At 46.3% G+C, this 16,841-nt stretch overlaps 1 protein-coding gene across 1 annotated transcript in view; it reads left to right on the top strand.

Annotated features, from left to right (window-relative positions):
* SERPINE2 (serpin family E member 2) overlaps window positions 1-16,841 on the top strand; it is a 641,152-nt gene that overhangs the window by 298,664 nt on the left and 325,647 nt on the right. The window contains exon 5 of the mRNA XM_069618158.1: window positions 7,869-8,064. Coding sequence (XP_069474259.1) covers window positions 7,869-8,064 — 196 coding nt within the window. The remainder of the gene's footprint in view (window positions 1-7,868; window positions 8,065-16,841) is intronic.

Here is a 16,841-nt window from a genome sequence, read left to right as displayed (position 1 = left end):
ATGAGAAGCTGATCAGGGGAAGGAACAGCTGGGCGGAGGAGACATCGGCGCACAGCAGCCCCAGACCATTTGGCTGATGGAATAAGGTACGGGGTACAAGGACCAGCGGGATGCACGCTCGCCCAAGGAATCGGTCCCACCTCAAGAGAAGAGGCTGAGAGAGACGTGAGGAAGGCTCCCATCTCCCCCCCCCCCCTAAAGCCCCCTCCCCGTTTTCCCTACTGGGACAACAGAACAAATGACCCCTTAGCAATGGTGATTGGATTGGATTCAGTGAACGAAAGGAGGAAAAGCAGGATGAGATGACTGCATAGGTGACAAAATAAGGGGGGAAAGCTGCCAGAGCAAGGACAAGGAGAGTAACGAAGGCAGCTGAACTAATACCCCATTTAAGACCCAGGATGGGAGTGGGGAGTGAAAAGAGAGACATAGGTGTAGCTCCTATGTCCAAGGCAAGAGCAAAAGGGGCAGGTGCGACCCTTCAAACCCCCCAGATCAAGCCAGCAAAGAATCTTAAATAACTGTGGACCCCAGACGGAGGACACCCGAGAAGGAGGGAGGAATCCCCCCAAAACATATCACCACAGAGAAGGGGGAGCCATGGCGCATGAAAGGGTGGTTTAAAACATTTCAAGAACCATTTTTTGCTTCCTTCCAGAGACAATTTGAAGCTTTAAAGGAAGATATGAAGCAAACAGTACAGGAAATAAAACTGGATGTGGCAAAATTAGAGGAGAGGACGGATACCCTGGAGAGGGTGCTCCAGTATATTGAAGAGGCAACTCACAAAATAGATGAAACGTTTGAAGAATTGTCCCATCTGGCGAGTAATTTAGAAATCCAATTCAAAGATTTGGAAAACCACTCTAGGAAATCAAATATTTGAATAAAAAAACCTTCCTGAAACAGTTGGAGATAAAGACTTGAGGGGCACGGTTCCGCGAGATGTCCTAGTGACATTTGCTCACGACCGCAAGATGTCCTGATGGCAGTAGCTTCATATGCTCAGAAAGAACAGATTCTTCGAAAATAAGAACGGCAGGACAATTGAGGATCAACGGGGAAGAAGTACAATTGTATCAGGGCCTGGCAAGATAGCACTTCAAAAAAGAAGGGGAATGGGTCCGGTGGTGAGATTTTTTAATCACGAAACAGATCAAATACAAATGGATGTTTCCATTTGGACTATTCATATGGGAAGGATGACAATACAGAATTACGACATGTGAAGAAGGGGAACGTATCCTTAACCTTCAAGAGGAGGAAGTGGGCGGGCGAGAAGGACCTAGTGGTAACAGAAAAGGGTCCAGACGGCCGGAAGGATGAAAAACAGTGCAAAAGAAAGGTGGTGGGGAACGTAAGACTCAAGTATTCAAGGAAGTGTGGGGGCACACAAAGATATGAGGTAAAGAGGGAGAAAGGGAAGGATTAAGGGGAGGACATTTAAATTCGGTAAGAGGCTAAAGTAATACACTTGATTGGAACAGATAATATCCAGCGGAGGGATGATGGGGAGAGCAATTGGAATCAAGTGGTGTTTAGGAATACCCATGACTGGGACTCTGTGTTCGAATGAGTGCCAGGCGCAGTGGGCAAGTCGTCAGAGCGAATGTAGGAACCTGGTCCCTCCTCAGGGGCTTGGGGGGGGGGGGGGAGGGGAGTTGGTAGTGTTGGTTAAAAGTTGGGGAAAGGGAGATGGGGAGGGGGGCAATTAGGGGGAGGGTTGCCTTGGTGCAGATGCAAAACAGAGTGTGGTTTAGGCAGGATTTATCTATCTAAAGGAATGAAAACCTTGAAAGTACTCATGTATAATGTGAGGGGACTGAATTCCCCTGTCGAGAGGAAAAAAGTGAACAACATATGAGCGGGTTGAAGGTCGATATATTGATGTATCAAGAGACGCACATAAGGAGGGCAGACGAGGGCAATTTGAAAATAAGGGGTATACTCAGATGTATCCGGCCAATGCAAGGGAGAAAATGCCAGAGGTAATGATGGCGATAAGGTAGGGGCACAAGTGGAAGAATCCCTGATGGACACGGATCGGCGATAAGTCATAAATCTTACATTGGACAACTGCAAGATGACGTTGGCCTCTATATACACTCCCAATACAGGACTGGATGGTTTTTTGAAAGGGATCCTCTCAAAATTAGAAGGATTCGCCACAGGTGAAATCATTTTAGCGGGAGATTTTAATATGGATTGGGACCCCAAGGTTGATAGAAGTTCGCGGGCACACTCGATCACAGGCTCCCTCTATAGCACTCAAAAAGAAAATGGAGATGTTGGCTTTACAGGATGTATGGAGGCAAATGAGAGGACAGCAGTCTGGGTATACATATTATTAGCACGTGCACACTTCTCAAACGAGGATTGATTACATTTCGGTATCAACGGGCATAGTGGGTAAGACACAAGAGATAGAAGTGGGATCTACCACTTTATCGGACCATGTCCCAGTGTGGGCAACATTCATACTGGGCTCTACAAGTGGGGTGTTATGGAAATCGAGATTCCCAAGAGAATTGATACAAGACCCAGTAACAGAAACAATAAGAGATGAGATACAATTCTTTGACGAAAATGACACCAGAGATACATCCCCAGCAATGGTTTGGGATGCATTCAAGGCAGTGTCAAGGGGGGGAACTTAATAGCCCTGAAAGCAGAAATGGATAGACAAAGACATAGATGGGAGGAGGAACTGGAGGGGAAACTGAAGCTGTTACAAGGGGAAATGGTGTGGAATCCCACTAAGAGTGTTAGATTGGCATTTAGACATGTGCAGGAGCAACTGGGGATGCTGCTGAGCAGACAGGCGGAAACATCTTTACTTATTAGAAAACATTGATATTATATACAGGCCAATAAGACTGACAAGCTTTTAGCAAGACAATTGAAGGCAACAGGGGTTAGGAAAACAATTATGAAACTAAAAGATATGAAGGGAATATTATCAGATATTATATACATCTGATGATACATCAACGGATAAATGAGATCAATACTTTGATAAAATAAACCTTCCCCCGAATCTCGGAGAAAGATAGGGCGTGTCTAGAGGAGGATATAAGAGAAGGGGAGGTAAAACGTGCAAATAAAAATCTTCCGAATAATAAGGCTCTGGGCCCGGATGGATACCTGCATTGCTTCTACAATACCCAGATTGACAAAACTATTTAACGCCTTTGAAACGAGCGGGGCAATGACTCAAACGATGAATGAGGCAAAATTGGTAGTGTTTGCGAACAGGGTAAGGACCCACTACTCCCAGGATCCTATCGCCTGATTGCGATGATCAATTTAGATGCTAAATTATATACAAAGATATTAGCTGATAGAATGACATGGATATTGTCGCTGTTAATTAACCAGGACCAGTTGCGATTTGTACCAACAACGCAAACGTTGGATAATACGAGAAGGGTGTGCTATCTCATAGAAAAGACAGAAATACATCATGTGCCGGCAGTGCTTGTGTCGCTCGATGCGGAAAAGGCCTTTGCTAAGGTGGCGTGGCCTCAACTATTTAGAACAATGGAACATATGGGGTTTGGGACAGATTTTATCCAAATGGTGTGGGCGAACTATAGATCTCTGACAATCGGGGTGGCAGTGAATGGGATGCTCTCTAAACCAGTAATATTGGAAAGGGGTACAAAGCAAGGAGGCCAGTTATCGTCATTGCTGTACGCAATCTAATAAGAGCCGTTATTGGCACGTATTCTAATGGCATATTTTGTGAAGGGTATCGCGATGGCGGCCAGGGAACATAAAACAATGGCATTCGCAGATGACATATTGGTGTCTTTTGAATCCGGAACACTCATTGCCGGCTGTTATGAATAAGTTGGAGGAGTTCGGAAGGATTTCGGGACTAAAAATAAACATACAAATGTCAGAAATATTGAATTTAACAATGGATTCTAGCACCCTTGATAGGTTGGCATTTCAAACGCAGTTAGAAAAGGCGGTAGGAGGGATAAAGTACTTGGGGATCACATTGATGACATTGCTCACCCGACTACTGGAGAAAATTAAACGAGAGTTTACAAAATGGAATCCCTTAACAACATGGTGGGGGGCGAATGGTGGCAGTTAAAATGAGGATACTCCCGAAATTGCTATACCAATTCCAGGCGATGCCCATAAGAGTCCCAAAGAACTTTTTTTTAGATCTTGAAACAAAATGGTAACAACATATATATGGAAAGGCAAGACACCGAGGGTGTTTAATGTCTTCTCTGACGGCTACAAGGACCTGTGGAGGCCTGGCGTTTCTGCATTTCTGTAGATATTATGATGCAGCCCAGTTGTGGGTAGTGAAGGAGTGGCTATCCGAGAGGCCACAGAGCATATGCGTATGGCAGGATAGGGTGGTTGCGGGCTCCCAGCTTTCAAGACTATTGTGGATGAAGCAGAACAGACATCAAAATGAGTGAAGTCATGGGGGTGGGTTTAGAGACATGGGATAAGGCTGTCAAGAGAGGAGCCATAGCTGTGAACCCCTCCCTGTTTTACCCAATGTTTGGGAATCCGGAATTTCAACCGGGGATGAATCTAAGAGAATATAACAAATGGGAAGAGGCAGGGTGCAGGACTATTGGGAATATGTATCAAGGAAATGCCATTAGAACATTTGAGGACTGCAAGCAGGCCGTTGGGTTGAGGGAGGGCGAAAGGTATAAATACACCCAGTTGAAGCATTGGTTGGCAACTCCTAATATCACAGAGGTAGGCGCTAGACAACTGACATAATTTGAGACATATTTAACAACTGATACAGGCTCAAGGAAATTAGTTTAAAATTTATATAGATATTTGAATAGCCATGATGAAATCATACAGTGGAATTATATGAAGCGGTGGGAAAGGACACTAGGGGAGGAGAAGACAAGGAACAGTGGGAATACATGTGCAGTATTATCCCGATGCTGACCAGATCCATAGAGTTGAGGGAAATGTGACAAAGTACTTCTCCAATGGTACTTCACGCCCGAAAGACTCCACACAATGTTTCCATCTTCAACGGAAAATTGCTGAAGGGGATGTTTATTTATTTATAGTGCGCACCAGACCCTAGGGTATCCGGGCGCAAGGCATAAGAATAAGTTCAGCTTGGTTACATAGGTACAAGATATACATTGAAGATCAAATAAGACATGCAGTTTACATACAGGACTAATTACAAAGTAATAGGAGTCAATATACAGAGAAGTATACAGCGAGAAAGAGCATGAAAAATCAAGTACACATTATAGCAAAATTATTTAACCTGGCATCTAATAGTGAAGGCCGCTATGGCATGTTGATTTACTTGTCATATTCTTTCATCCAATCAGTCATGTTCTGTCTGAATTTGGCAAGGGTTTGGTGTTCTCTTAGGAGACGAGGCAAGGAGTTCCACAGTTGAGCTGCCTTAACTGGGAAGCTAGATCCCCCAATGATAGATAGTTTAAAGGGTGGTACGAGGAGAGTGTTGGAATTGACTGATCTGGTTGGTCTGTGGGATGTTTTTCCTGATAATCCTATCAGTTAAGTAAGGCAGCGCTTTATTATTTAGACAATTGTGGGTGAGGGTAGCAATTTTAAGTCAAATATTGTCAAAAGTAGATAGCCATTTGTATTTTCTCCTGGTGGCGGAGATATGTTCCTTTCTTTTTTTATTTAGTGCTGCTCTCAGAGCGTTGTTCTGGAGTACTTGTATTTTTTGGATGATATGTTTGCCCACACCAATGTATAGGGCATTGCAATAGTCCAATTTGGAAAGTATGAGAGCTCTGGAGAGAATTAGACAACTGTTCGTGGATAGAAATGGTTTGCCTGCTCTGATTAGTTTGCATATATATGCAGAAGAGGATGCTAGAAGATTAACTTGTTTTGTAAAGTTAAGGGTGGCATCTAGGTAGAAGCCTAGGGTCTTCACCTCCTTGGCTACGTTGATGTCATTGCCATCAATGGTGAAATATGCGTAGTCCGGACTTAATTTGAATAAATGGGCTGTGGTGCCTAGGATGATAATCTGTTTTATCATCGTTCAGGCATAGTCCATGGGTGGCCATCCATGCCTGTACAATGCCATAAATTCTATTCACCAAAGCCAGATCCATGACCTAGTCTCCGGTAAGAGGTAGGAGGATTTGGGTATCGTCTGCATAATTCGTGTAGGCAATACCCAAATGGTCCATTTCGTCAAAGAGGGGCATGGTGAATACATTATAGAGAGTCTGCGAAACACAGGATCCCTGGGGTACACCACAGGTAATCGGGATCGGATCTGCTGATTCCGAGGGTGAAAAGACTCTCATAGTCTTATTAGTCAGGAATGACTCTATCCATATTATGGCTTCCTTGGAAAAATGGACTGCAAAGTCCAGGTGGCTGCATAGGACTTAATGGTCTACCAAGTCGAATGCAGCCGAGAGGTCTAGGAGGAGGAGTAGGGCTAATTGACCCTTATCTCTGAAATCGTCTATTTGGGCCTTAAGATTAATTAGAGCCGTTTCCGTGCCATGTTGTGGACGGAAACCAGATTGGCGAGATCCCAGTAAAAGGTTATATTCCAGGAAATTCTGGATTCGAATATATGCCACTTCATCTAAGATTTTTACGAGAAATGGCACCGTTGTTATAGGTCTGTAGTTTGTGAGTATGGTTGGGTCAAGGGGAGATTAGACGTGAGAGGAGATTAGAGACACATTTGGTGGGAATGCCCGACAAGACAACATTTTTGGGATGAGGTGCAAATGAAGGGGATGACACCAGGGTGGATCCAATCTAAGGATAAAGTATGGATGCGTGAAATGTGGAAATCTGAACTAGGGGAACCTACACGGAATCAAAAAAGAGACTTTATTACATTGCTGATAGCCGCATGGCTGCTGATAGCTCAATGGTGGAAACAAACGTCTGCACCTACAATAGATGAATGGCTCCTAAAAGTGTGGAATTTTGTGTCCCTAGAATGGGCAACAAGAGGCATTTAGGAAAGACTGGGGTCAGGTACTATCATATTTGCAAAGTGACTATGATTCAATGGTGCCCGCACAAAATAAGGATTTTGGACCTGCTGTAAGCAAGAGGATGTAAACAGGAACATTGTACTCTGCACCAGGAAGGAGGAGATGGTGGGGCATTGGAATTGTTGATGATCTGTATTATTAAGAAAACAAATAAAGAAACGTGTTAAAGAAATTAGAAACGGTAATTGACAAACTCAAATATGAACTCAGTCAACTTAGTCTGATGCTTGTAAATTAAATTATAGATCTGTCAGTTAAGGTTTTGATAAAGTATCAATCTGAAATTGCAGATAAATAGATTTTAACGTATTGAGTGACACATTGTATGAAATTTCAAGATTAAATAATGTAGCTACATTTGAGTGTTGTTGATGATGATTGTCCATTGAGGTTTTTGATCTTAAGTTTTTCGACTGCATTTGTACTTGTGTGTTTGTTCTCTAGCGAATTCTTTAAATCTGTGTTTCCTTTCAATTACACAATATTGTACAATCCTGCAGGAAACTAATAAAAGATGCTACCCTTTTTCTTTCAATTTCAGTTTTCTAAAGAGTGACATTGTGAGTGTGTTGCTATTTGACATAATTAGTAAATGTAGCCTGTTTCCTAAAAGTAATTTTGTCTCACGTGAGACTTAAAGGCTTAATTACAATAAAATTAAAAGGAAAGTTTGTCTGATTTTTTTGTTTTGTTTTGTTTTTTTTTGTTAGAAAGAATGATGTAGGTAACCAATTAAAAACGTTTTTTCTGAATGCATTATGGCCAGCTGCAATGTTTAATATTTCAACTAATTCTAATGCATACAGAACCTATTTTGTAATTTGTAATGTTGTCCCTCAACAGGCTCAACAAGCACTCCCAATGGTATTCGCTACAATGTCATTGAGCTACCCTACCACGGAGGCACCATTAGCATGCTGATTGCTATCCCTTCTGACGAAAATACCCCACTGTCTTCCATAATTCCTCATATCAGTACCAAAACCATACAAAGCTGGATGTCTATGGGGCAGAGGAAAGTGCAAGTCATCATTCCAAAGTTAGTCGTTTTCATCTTTGTTTTATCTCAAATGTGCATGTACAGTATGGCAAGGGTGGGTATAAAACACAAAGTAAGGTAGTAATTGAGATGCCAGACCACAATACTTGTTCCAAGTACAGACATTAGAGTAGACATTGTAAAAAAGTTTCAGTATTGTACGTTTTAAAAACTGATGTGAAAAGTAATTCTGTCACATTTCAGACATTAACATGAAATATGTGAAAAGATTACATCTTTTTTAAATTGGTATTTTTTTGGGGTAGGAATCTCTATTTCTATTTTTTCTATTTATTTATTAAGTGCCAAAGCCCTTAGGCATCCGGGTGCCATATGGAGACAAAAACAGCGACCAACAAGACAAAAACCTGATCTGGAAGAGAACAGGAGGTGGGGCAACTCCCCAAGACAAATAATCGTGTTTTCAGGCTTTCCTTAAAGACTAGATGATTTTTTTCTGTTTCCTGTTTGCAAGTTGTCTGGCAACTTGTTCCAGGCTGGAGCCAACACAACCGGAAAGGAATGTCCATTTCCCCTGCTTCTCTTGAAACTAGGAGTGAGTAAGCCATATACATCCGAGGACCGTAAGTGGCGGACCGGTTTATAGACCACCAGTTTCTCCCTCAAATAAAATAGTGCACTTCCGAACAGGCATTTGCGACCCAGCGTAAGCATCTTAAATTGAATCCTGGCGGCAACAGGGAGCCAGTAGAGTTTCCTGCAAGCCTCTGAAACCGGTTCTCTTTGAGCAGTATTACAGACAACGCAGACTGCATCATTTTGGATCTTTTGTAACTTCCCCAGACATTCCTTACTAGCCCCACCAAGCAAGGAACTCCAATAATCAAGTTTGGGCAGAACAATGGCGCAGAATAACTTCTTGCGGTCTGAGTAACCAAGGGGCTGATTTGTCTCAGAACCCTCAGGGATTGGAGTTTTTAACCACATCGTTTACATGGGCGCCTGCATTGAGTGATGCTTCCATGTAAACCCCAAGGGTTTTAACTTTACTAACCACAGAGATATCATCTTCGTCAATGCTAACACGTGTATAAGCAGGGCTCAGTCTTTCTCTGGCATACTTTGACCCATAAACCATTAGGTCAGTTGTTGCTGCATTTATAAATAACCAGTTCAAGGTCATCCAGTCTTTAATAAACAAGTTAATTTTATTAAGATGTTCCTGGACTGCTTCATGTTTTCCCCTGAGTTACATGGACAGTTGAAAGTCATTGGCGTAATTCACGAAGAAAACCCCCAGTTTTTCTAGCTCAGCGCATAGGGAATTGATGTATCCCCGGCTTGCGAGGATAGGTTCTTCGAAAAGTTCCTTAGCCTCATGAGTTCACCGCAGATGAGCACCATCCTAAGGGGTGTTATCAAGAACATGCTACCTCCAACACTACCTCCGGCTCCAACAGTGTTGCAGACCATGATACCAGTTCAACCCTTGGTTCCCTTGCTCACACAAGTCTTGCAGGCTCCGCCTCCGCAGCAACCTCCGGCACTGCCAGTCAGCACACCACAGCTGACCGCACCCAGCACGCCTCTGTCGGCTCTTGACCTGCAGGATACAGCAGGCGACACAGATGAGGACCACCAGGATACTCCCTCCTCAGTTAAAGCTTTCCACAAGAGGCGGGCGCTGTAGCAGAATACCAGGGGATTCCGCAACCTCATGTCGAGCAACCTGAGGCAGGGGTTCTGGCTGAAGTGTTGACCATTTGCCCGGCCACAAGAACTGGCATCCCTCTACAAAAGGATGTAGAATCCATTGCCAAGAAAGGATGGGTGAAACCGTATCCTGTGCAGCCTACCATTAAATGGCTGGATGCCAAGTATAGACAGGCAGAGGGAGACTTCCTCATTTTGTCAGTGCATCCTCAACCGCATTCATCAGTCATAGCTACAGCCTCCCTATACTCCAAGCCACAGCTCTAACGTCTGCTCTCCTCAGGAAGGAGGAAAAGCTGTTGGAATCATACAGCAAAAGATATGACATGCTAGGTTATTTATAACGCACTTAATACCCAGAGGTTTCTAAGCACGGACCCGGGGATCAAACCTGTGTTGCTCTGTGTCGTCTTGCTTCGAAGGCGAGCACGTTGCCACTGAGCTATCCTCCCGAGACTACTCTAATGCCACCCTCCATCTGCGCCAGGCCAACGCTGACCCCATGCTGGCGGCAGTTAAGTGGAGGGAGATTGCGGAATTCCTCCCAGAGCTCCCTGCGGAGAGCTGGTGAGATTCAAGGCTGGACTGGCAGAGGCCAAAATTGAGGCCCAAGATATCATGAGTCTACAGTAGCTCACATCAACACAGCAGGTAGAGCGATCTGCATCGCCACAGATATGAGGGCGACGGTTTGACTTAAGGTGACCAAATTTAACCCTGATGTGCAGGAGCGCATTCTAGACCTGCCATTTGAGGGGGCGCAGGGGATCTTGTTCCACTCGACCACGGATGAGGAACTTTACAAAAAGAAAAATAGCTCTCAGACAGCTAAATCATTGTCAATTCTGACAGTCGGCTCCCAAGGCTTATAGCCATAGTCACCCGAGCTCGGATAGAGCACTTACCTTCCGTGGCTTCAGTGGATTTCAGGAGCGATTCGCCAGGCAACCAGACCGGTCTCCCAGCCAGCACAGGCGAAGCAGCACAAATCCTCCCACAAGGGGTTTTTCAAGTCCCCCTCCCAGGCACCATCCTCAGAGGGCAAAAAGTTGTGACAGCGTCATCCAGGTCCACGGGTCTCCTTTGGGGGGGGAAGGCTAGCCCTGTACTTCCTGGCATAGCAGTCAAGGTTTGCGGACCCATTGATCCTCTCTGTAATCTCCACAGGCTTACACCTGCCAATCCCCTCCCCTTCCTCTCCTCATTTCCCCAGATTGTGACAGCAATCTTCATGAGTCAGGCAGTGGAGGAAGTTCCAGCTTCGCAACGAGGCATGGACTTCTCTTCTTCGATATTCACCATTCAAAAGAAGAACCAGGCTGGCCTGCGAGTCGTTCTAGACCTTTCTTCCTTGAACCTTTCCCTACCCCTTCAAAAGTTCAAGATGGTTACTCTGGCTCTTATTGCAGGGACTCTGTGAGGGGGAGACTGGATGTGCTCCGTGGATCTGAAGGATGCTTACCTAGATGCCCCCATTTGGCAGCCCCATTGTTCCTTCCTAAAGTTCATGATCATGGGCTTCCACTTTCAGTACAAAGCCCTTCCCTTTGGCCTCAACTCGGCCCCAAAGGTATTTACGAGGTTAATGAACTCTGTAGCAGCCCTGCTCAGGTCGGATGGCCACCACCTATATCTATAACTCGACGACTGGCTTTTCCAAGAAGAGTCTCCAAAGGCAGTACATCACACAGCTTCAGCACTTAAGCATACGCTATACCTTCTGGTGTTCTTTATCAACCTCAAGAAGCAGTTACTCCCCACCCAGTCTTTAACATTCCTTGGGCTGATTTGGAGTACAAGTGCGGATAGGATCTTCCCCTCAGCAGACAATATCACGGCGATCAATGATAGCTATCAATCAATCAAAAGGGCCAAAAGGCATTTTCGCGGCAGAACCGTGACCTCAGCATAGTGCTAGTAGCACCTGCTCAGTAAAACGGCGACTTGCCTCCTGGCTGTACCACACACACGAGACTCAAAATGAGGAGGCTGCAGCTTCATTTCTCAACCCCTTGGGACAGGCTCCCAGTCAGCCCTAGTCAGCATACCACAGCACCTACATCCAGACCTGGAGTGTTGGAGTGCAGAGACCAACCTGTTAGAGGGCAGATCGTTCAGGCAACCCTCTCCGGAAATCATCATTACCACAGACTCGTCCCTTGAGGGATGGGGGCTACTGGGGGCAGTCGCAGTGTCCAAGGAGTATGGTCATGGCAGGAACAGAGACAACACATCAACTGGCTTGAGATGATTGCCATCTGGCTGGCCCTCAAAGCGTTCCTCCCCAATATCAGCAGAAAGTCCATCTGCATTCAAACAGACAGCTCAACCTCTATGTATTACATTAACGAGCAGGGAGGTACCAGGTCCTCTCCCCATTGCAGGCTGTCCATCGACGTTTGTGAATGGGTACTGACGAACAGGATCCATTTATCAGTACTCCACCTTCCGGGCAAATCCAACTTGGAAGTGGACAGGCTCAGGAGGCTGCGGATCAACAATTATGAGTGCCAATTGAACGGGGAGGTCCTGAGCAGGATATTCCAGAGGTGGAGTCACCCGCAGGTAGACCTATTCGCGACCATGAGCAACAAGAAATGCTGTCAGTTCGCTTCATGGCTGGGGCAAGGCAGAGGGTCACTGGGGGATGCATTGCAGATCCTGTGTAACAACATGAATGCATATGCTTAACCTGCCACTCTGCTGATTCAAAGGGTCATCTGCAAGGTCAGGGAGACATGGGGCCTTCGGCTCATCCCGATAGCCCCATTGTGGCCGGCGAGACCTTGCTTGTCGGAGCTTCTCTGACTGACTAGCCCTTGGTACGCCTCACCAGCCCACTCTCCCAGCAGGGCCTCAGAGTGGTTCACCCTGCTCCACAGAAGTTAGCCCTGGCAGCTTGGTTCCTGACAGATCACCCTGAAGCAGCTGCACTTGTCACAGGACAACCTGGCTTTCATTCAGGGGGCAAGACACGACTCCACCAGGAGTCAATACAAGAGTAAGTGGACAAGGTTCTGTCACTGGGCCAGGACCAAGCAGATTGACCCCATGGCATGCTCACTGGACGATCTGCGATCTTTCTCGGTGCACCTGGCTCACTCAGGTGTGCAGGTAGAGACCTGCTGCACGTATCTGAAGGCCACACGGCCTACAAGAACTCAGGAGACGACATCTCCTCTTCCAATCCGATGGTAATAAGGCATCTGGCAGGACTGTCCAGATTATACCCTCGGGTAAAGCGACCACATCCGGCCTGGGACCTTAACATGGTGTGGGGCACACTGACGCAGAAGCCTTTCCAGCCTATGGCCTCAGCAAACATCACGCTGGTGACTATCAAGACTTACCTTCTGGTGGGCCTTACCTCAGCATGACGGATCAGCGAGATTCAGACTCTGGTGGCTTCATTGATATTTTATTTGTATTGCGCTCATTCACAAGTGTTTCAGAGCCCGACAAGGCAAGGGAGGGGAACAAGGGAGAACAAAAACAACGATCTTACTGGGCCCGTGACATTGAGAACACTAGTGCATGGGGGAGGGAAAAGGGAAAAGTGCATGGAAGGGGGGAGGAGTGGAAAGTGCGGAGCAAAGGAAAAAAGATAAATAATAAAATAAATAATGAAAATCAACAAACCGTGGTAGTGCAGCCAGCAAATGGCAAGTGCTGGGTTTAAGGCAACAGACAGGGTATGTCTGGTAAGTGCAGGAAGAAAAGGGGGGGGCTGTATGGTTACAGATACAAACCCCAGTGCAAGGGGTTGCCGGGAGGCAGTGTAGGTGGGTGGCAGAGTGAGCAGGTACTTGGACCCGGAAGTCAGAGGTTGGGCCAGGTGCCCGGTGCCAAGAGAGATCAGCAGGGGAGAGGCGGGGCAAAGGCAGAGACAAAGAGGAAGGTCTTGAGTTCTTCTGGAACCGGAGATGGTGCTCCTCAAGTTTCAGAGTGGCAGGGAGGCGGTTCCAGAGGACGGCCCCAGCCAAAGAGAGATCTACCCCCAGCTCATTTCTTTGAAAAACAACTGACCCGGAATGAGTTGGAGGTAGAGGAGTGTAGAGCTTGAGAGGGGAGGTATTTACGGAGGGATAGCTGAAGGTATTTTGGCCCCAGAAAGCCTTGTGTACAATGTAAAGGGTTTTAAATTTAATCTTTGCATCCACTGGGAGCCAGTGGAGAGATTTCAGGGCTGGAGAGATACAATCCCAGGGCTTGAGGCCAAGGAAAAGTCTTGCAGTCCTGTTCTGGATGATTTGCAAAAGGCAGAGAGTAGAGGCAGGTAGATTTAGAAAGAGGCTGTTACAATAGTAGTCCAACCTAGAGAGAACCAGGGCTTGGGAGACGGTGAGCTTCTGGGGGAAGGAGAGGAAAGGCAGAGTACCTCTGAGGAGGCGCAGTAGGCAGTTTGACTTTTTGGAGATATCAGAGATGTGAGTAGAGAAAGAAAGTGAGGAATCAAAGATGACCTCGAGGTTCTTAGCCTTGCGGGACTGGGTAGGAGAAGGGCCAAGGGAGGCTGGCCAAGAGTGTGTCATGACCCATAGAACTTGCCCCTTCTGGACTTCCTGGTCCTTATTGCGACAGGGCTTGTATTCTTTGTTACTCCCAACATGGCCGCGCCAAGCGACTAGCCTCGCTCCAGCCTTCACGTTGCATGTTCTATAAATTGCCCACGCCCCCGCGCGTCTCAACGCTATCATTTGGTAGTGACTTGACGTGTGTGTGCTGTTCGGCGAATTCACTATTCCTAGTTCCTGGTTCCTTCTTCCTTCCTTTCACCCCTTCCCTCTAATCTGCTCCCGGAATCCTCCTCCCTAGCGACAGCTACCTTTTTCCTGGAACAGCGACCTTCCCGGAACTCTGAACGCGCTCTGCAGCCGGATGAGACTCGAGCGAGCCTATACAAGACCCGATCCGTCCACAAGAGGAATCCTCCCGCGGAACAGAGCAAGAAGCGATCTCAGGTGAGACGGGGGGAGATTTACGACAGTTGAGACGCCCAACGACCGACACTGATTCCGCTATGGAGAAAGACGTCCAGGACCTTATGCGTGGCATGCAAGAGCTCACTACTGAAGTACAGAATTTAAAAGCTGAGAATGCTGCGTTAAGGCAGCTTGTTTTGTCTCGCGACCCCGCTAACAAGGACAGTGTGTTACTGGGTGGAGTGGTAGATAAATATGATGGCTCGGCAAAATCCTTACGTGGATTCCTGCTTGGTGCATTTTACTTTTAAGCCCTATTATTTTTCAACTTCTAGGGCGAAGGTGGGCTTTATAATCTCGCACCTCACAGGGAACGCGTTGACCTGGGCTACTCCCTTAGTCAACTCAGGAGATGCCCTCCTGGATGATTATGATGGATTCATTCAGGCACTCAAGACTATGTTCGACCGCCCTGACCAGGTTTTTAGTGCTCAGGAACGGTTACTTGATTTCCGACAGGGTACTCAGGATATGCTAACGTACGTTACAAGATTCAAACAACTGGCCAAGGAAGCAGATTGGTCCTCAGAAGCAAGTTTCACTCTATTTCGCAAGGGTCTAAACGAGGACATTAAGGATGAATTAGCCAGGGTGGCTCGTCCTAGTTCATTCCAGGCTCTTATGGATCTAGCCATGCAAATAGACTTCCGAATCCAGGAAAGAAAGGCTGAAAGAAGAAAGACCAAGATACCCTTTCAAAAGAATTCCCTTGAGACCTCTGTTAAAACCGATTCTGCCCCAACCCCAGACATAGATCCGGAACTCACGCAAATAGGAGCCTTCCGTGGGCCCATTTCCCCTCAAGAAAGGATGAGAAGGATCCACACGGGCCTGTGTATGTATTGTGCCTCGGATAAACACCTTGTTAGAGAATGCCCTCTAGCCCCTCCACGGCGTTCAGGAAACGCCAGCTCCCGATCCTAGATGGAGCGAGGTGTCGGGAGAGAGATGTTTGCTCCACATCAATTCCATCCTTGAACTCTCCTGGACAAAACAATTTGGTGATACTACAGGCCTTCCTGTCGCCCTCCAAAGACGAGACCTATCCCATTCTGGCCTTGGTGGACTGCGGAGCTATAGGAATTTTCATTGATCAAGACTGGGTTGTTAGTCATCACGTTCCGTACGAGACACGAAACACCATGCAGCCGGTGGAAGCAATTGATGGAAGACCCCTCTCTTCAGGACCCATAAGCCTGCAGACTAAAGAGATCCAACTTTCCATAAACCATCATCAAGAACGGATTACATTCGACATCATTAAGTCAGCTCATTACCCCATGGTTTTGGGTATGCCCTGGTTACAAAAGCACAATCCGTATATCAATTGGACAGCAGGATCATTATTCATGGGCTCAAAGTTCTGTATGTCCCACTGTCTATCCCTGGATCCCTCCTCGATAACTCCTAAAGAACCACCAAGAGACCAAGAAACACCACTCATGGTTTCCAATTTCATACAAGTTCCAGAGGCCTATCAGGGATATGCTGATGTATTTTCTACTGCCATAGTCCAAGCCTTACCCCCTCACAGGCCCGAAGACTGTGCCATTGATACAGATCCCTCAGCAGGAATTCCCTTCGGCAGAATGTTCATTCTTTCCGAACCTGAGGAAAGGGCCCTTCGGGAATACCTAGACACCAATCTTTAAAACGGCACAATAAGACCCTCAATCTCCAGCGGGTGCTTTGTTGTTCTTCGTTCCCAAGAAGGATACCAAGGAACTCAGACCTTGCCTCGACTATTGAGGCTTAAATAAGTGCACCCTTAAAGATCGGTACCCACTGCCCCTGATCTCGGATATCCTGGAAGCTGTGAGAGGCGCCGTAATATTCACGAGTTGGACCTCCGGGGTGCCTACCACTTAATCCGTATCCGGGAAGGAGACAAATGGAAAACAGCCTTTGGAACACCCTTTGGTCACTATGAATACCTGGTCATGCCCTTCGGACTAGCCAATGCTTCCGCAGTCTTTAAGCGTTTTATGGATAGGGTGTTCTCTGATATGTTGTTCCTCTTCGCCATTGTCTATCTGGATGACATATTGATCTTTTCCAAGGATCCTCTAAAACATGAACATGTAAAGGCAGTACTACAACGACTTTGTGAACACAAACTGT

This window comes from Ambystoma mexicanum, chromosome 10 (assembly GCF_040938575.1).
Source record: "Ambystoma mexicanum isolate Mex_15411 chromosome 10, UKY_AmexF1_1, whole genome shotgun sequence".
NCBI lineage: Eukaryota > Metazoa > Chordata > Amphibia > Caudata > Ambystomatidae > Ambystoma > Ambystoma mexicanum.
The sequence above is the reverse complement of the archived record's forward strand: the minus strand, read 5'-3'. Positions and strand labels throughout refer to the sequence as shown.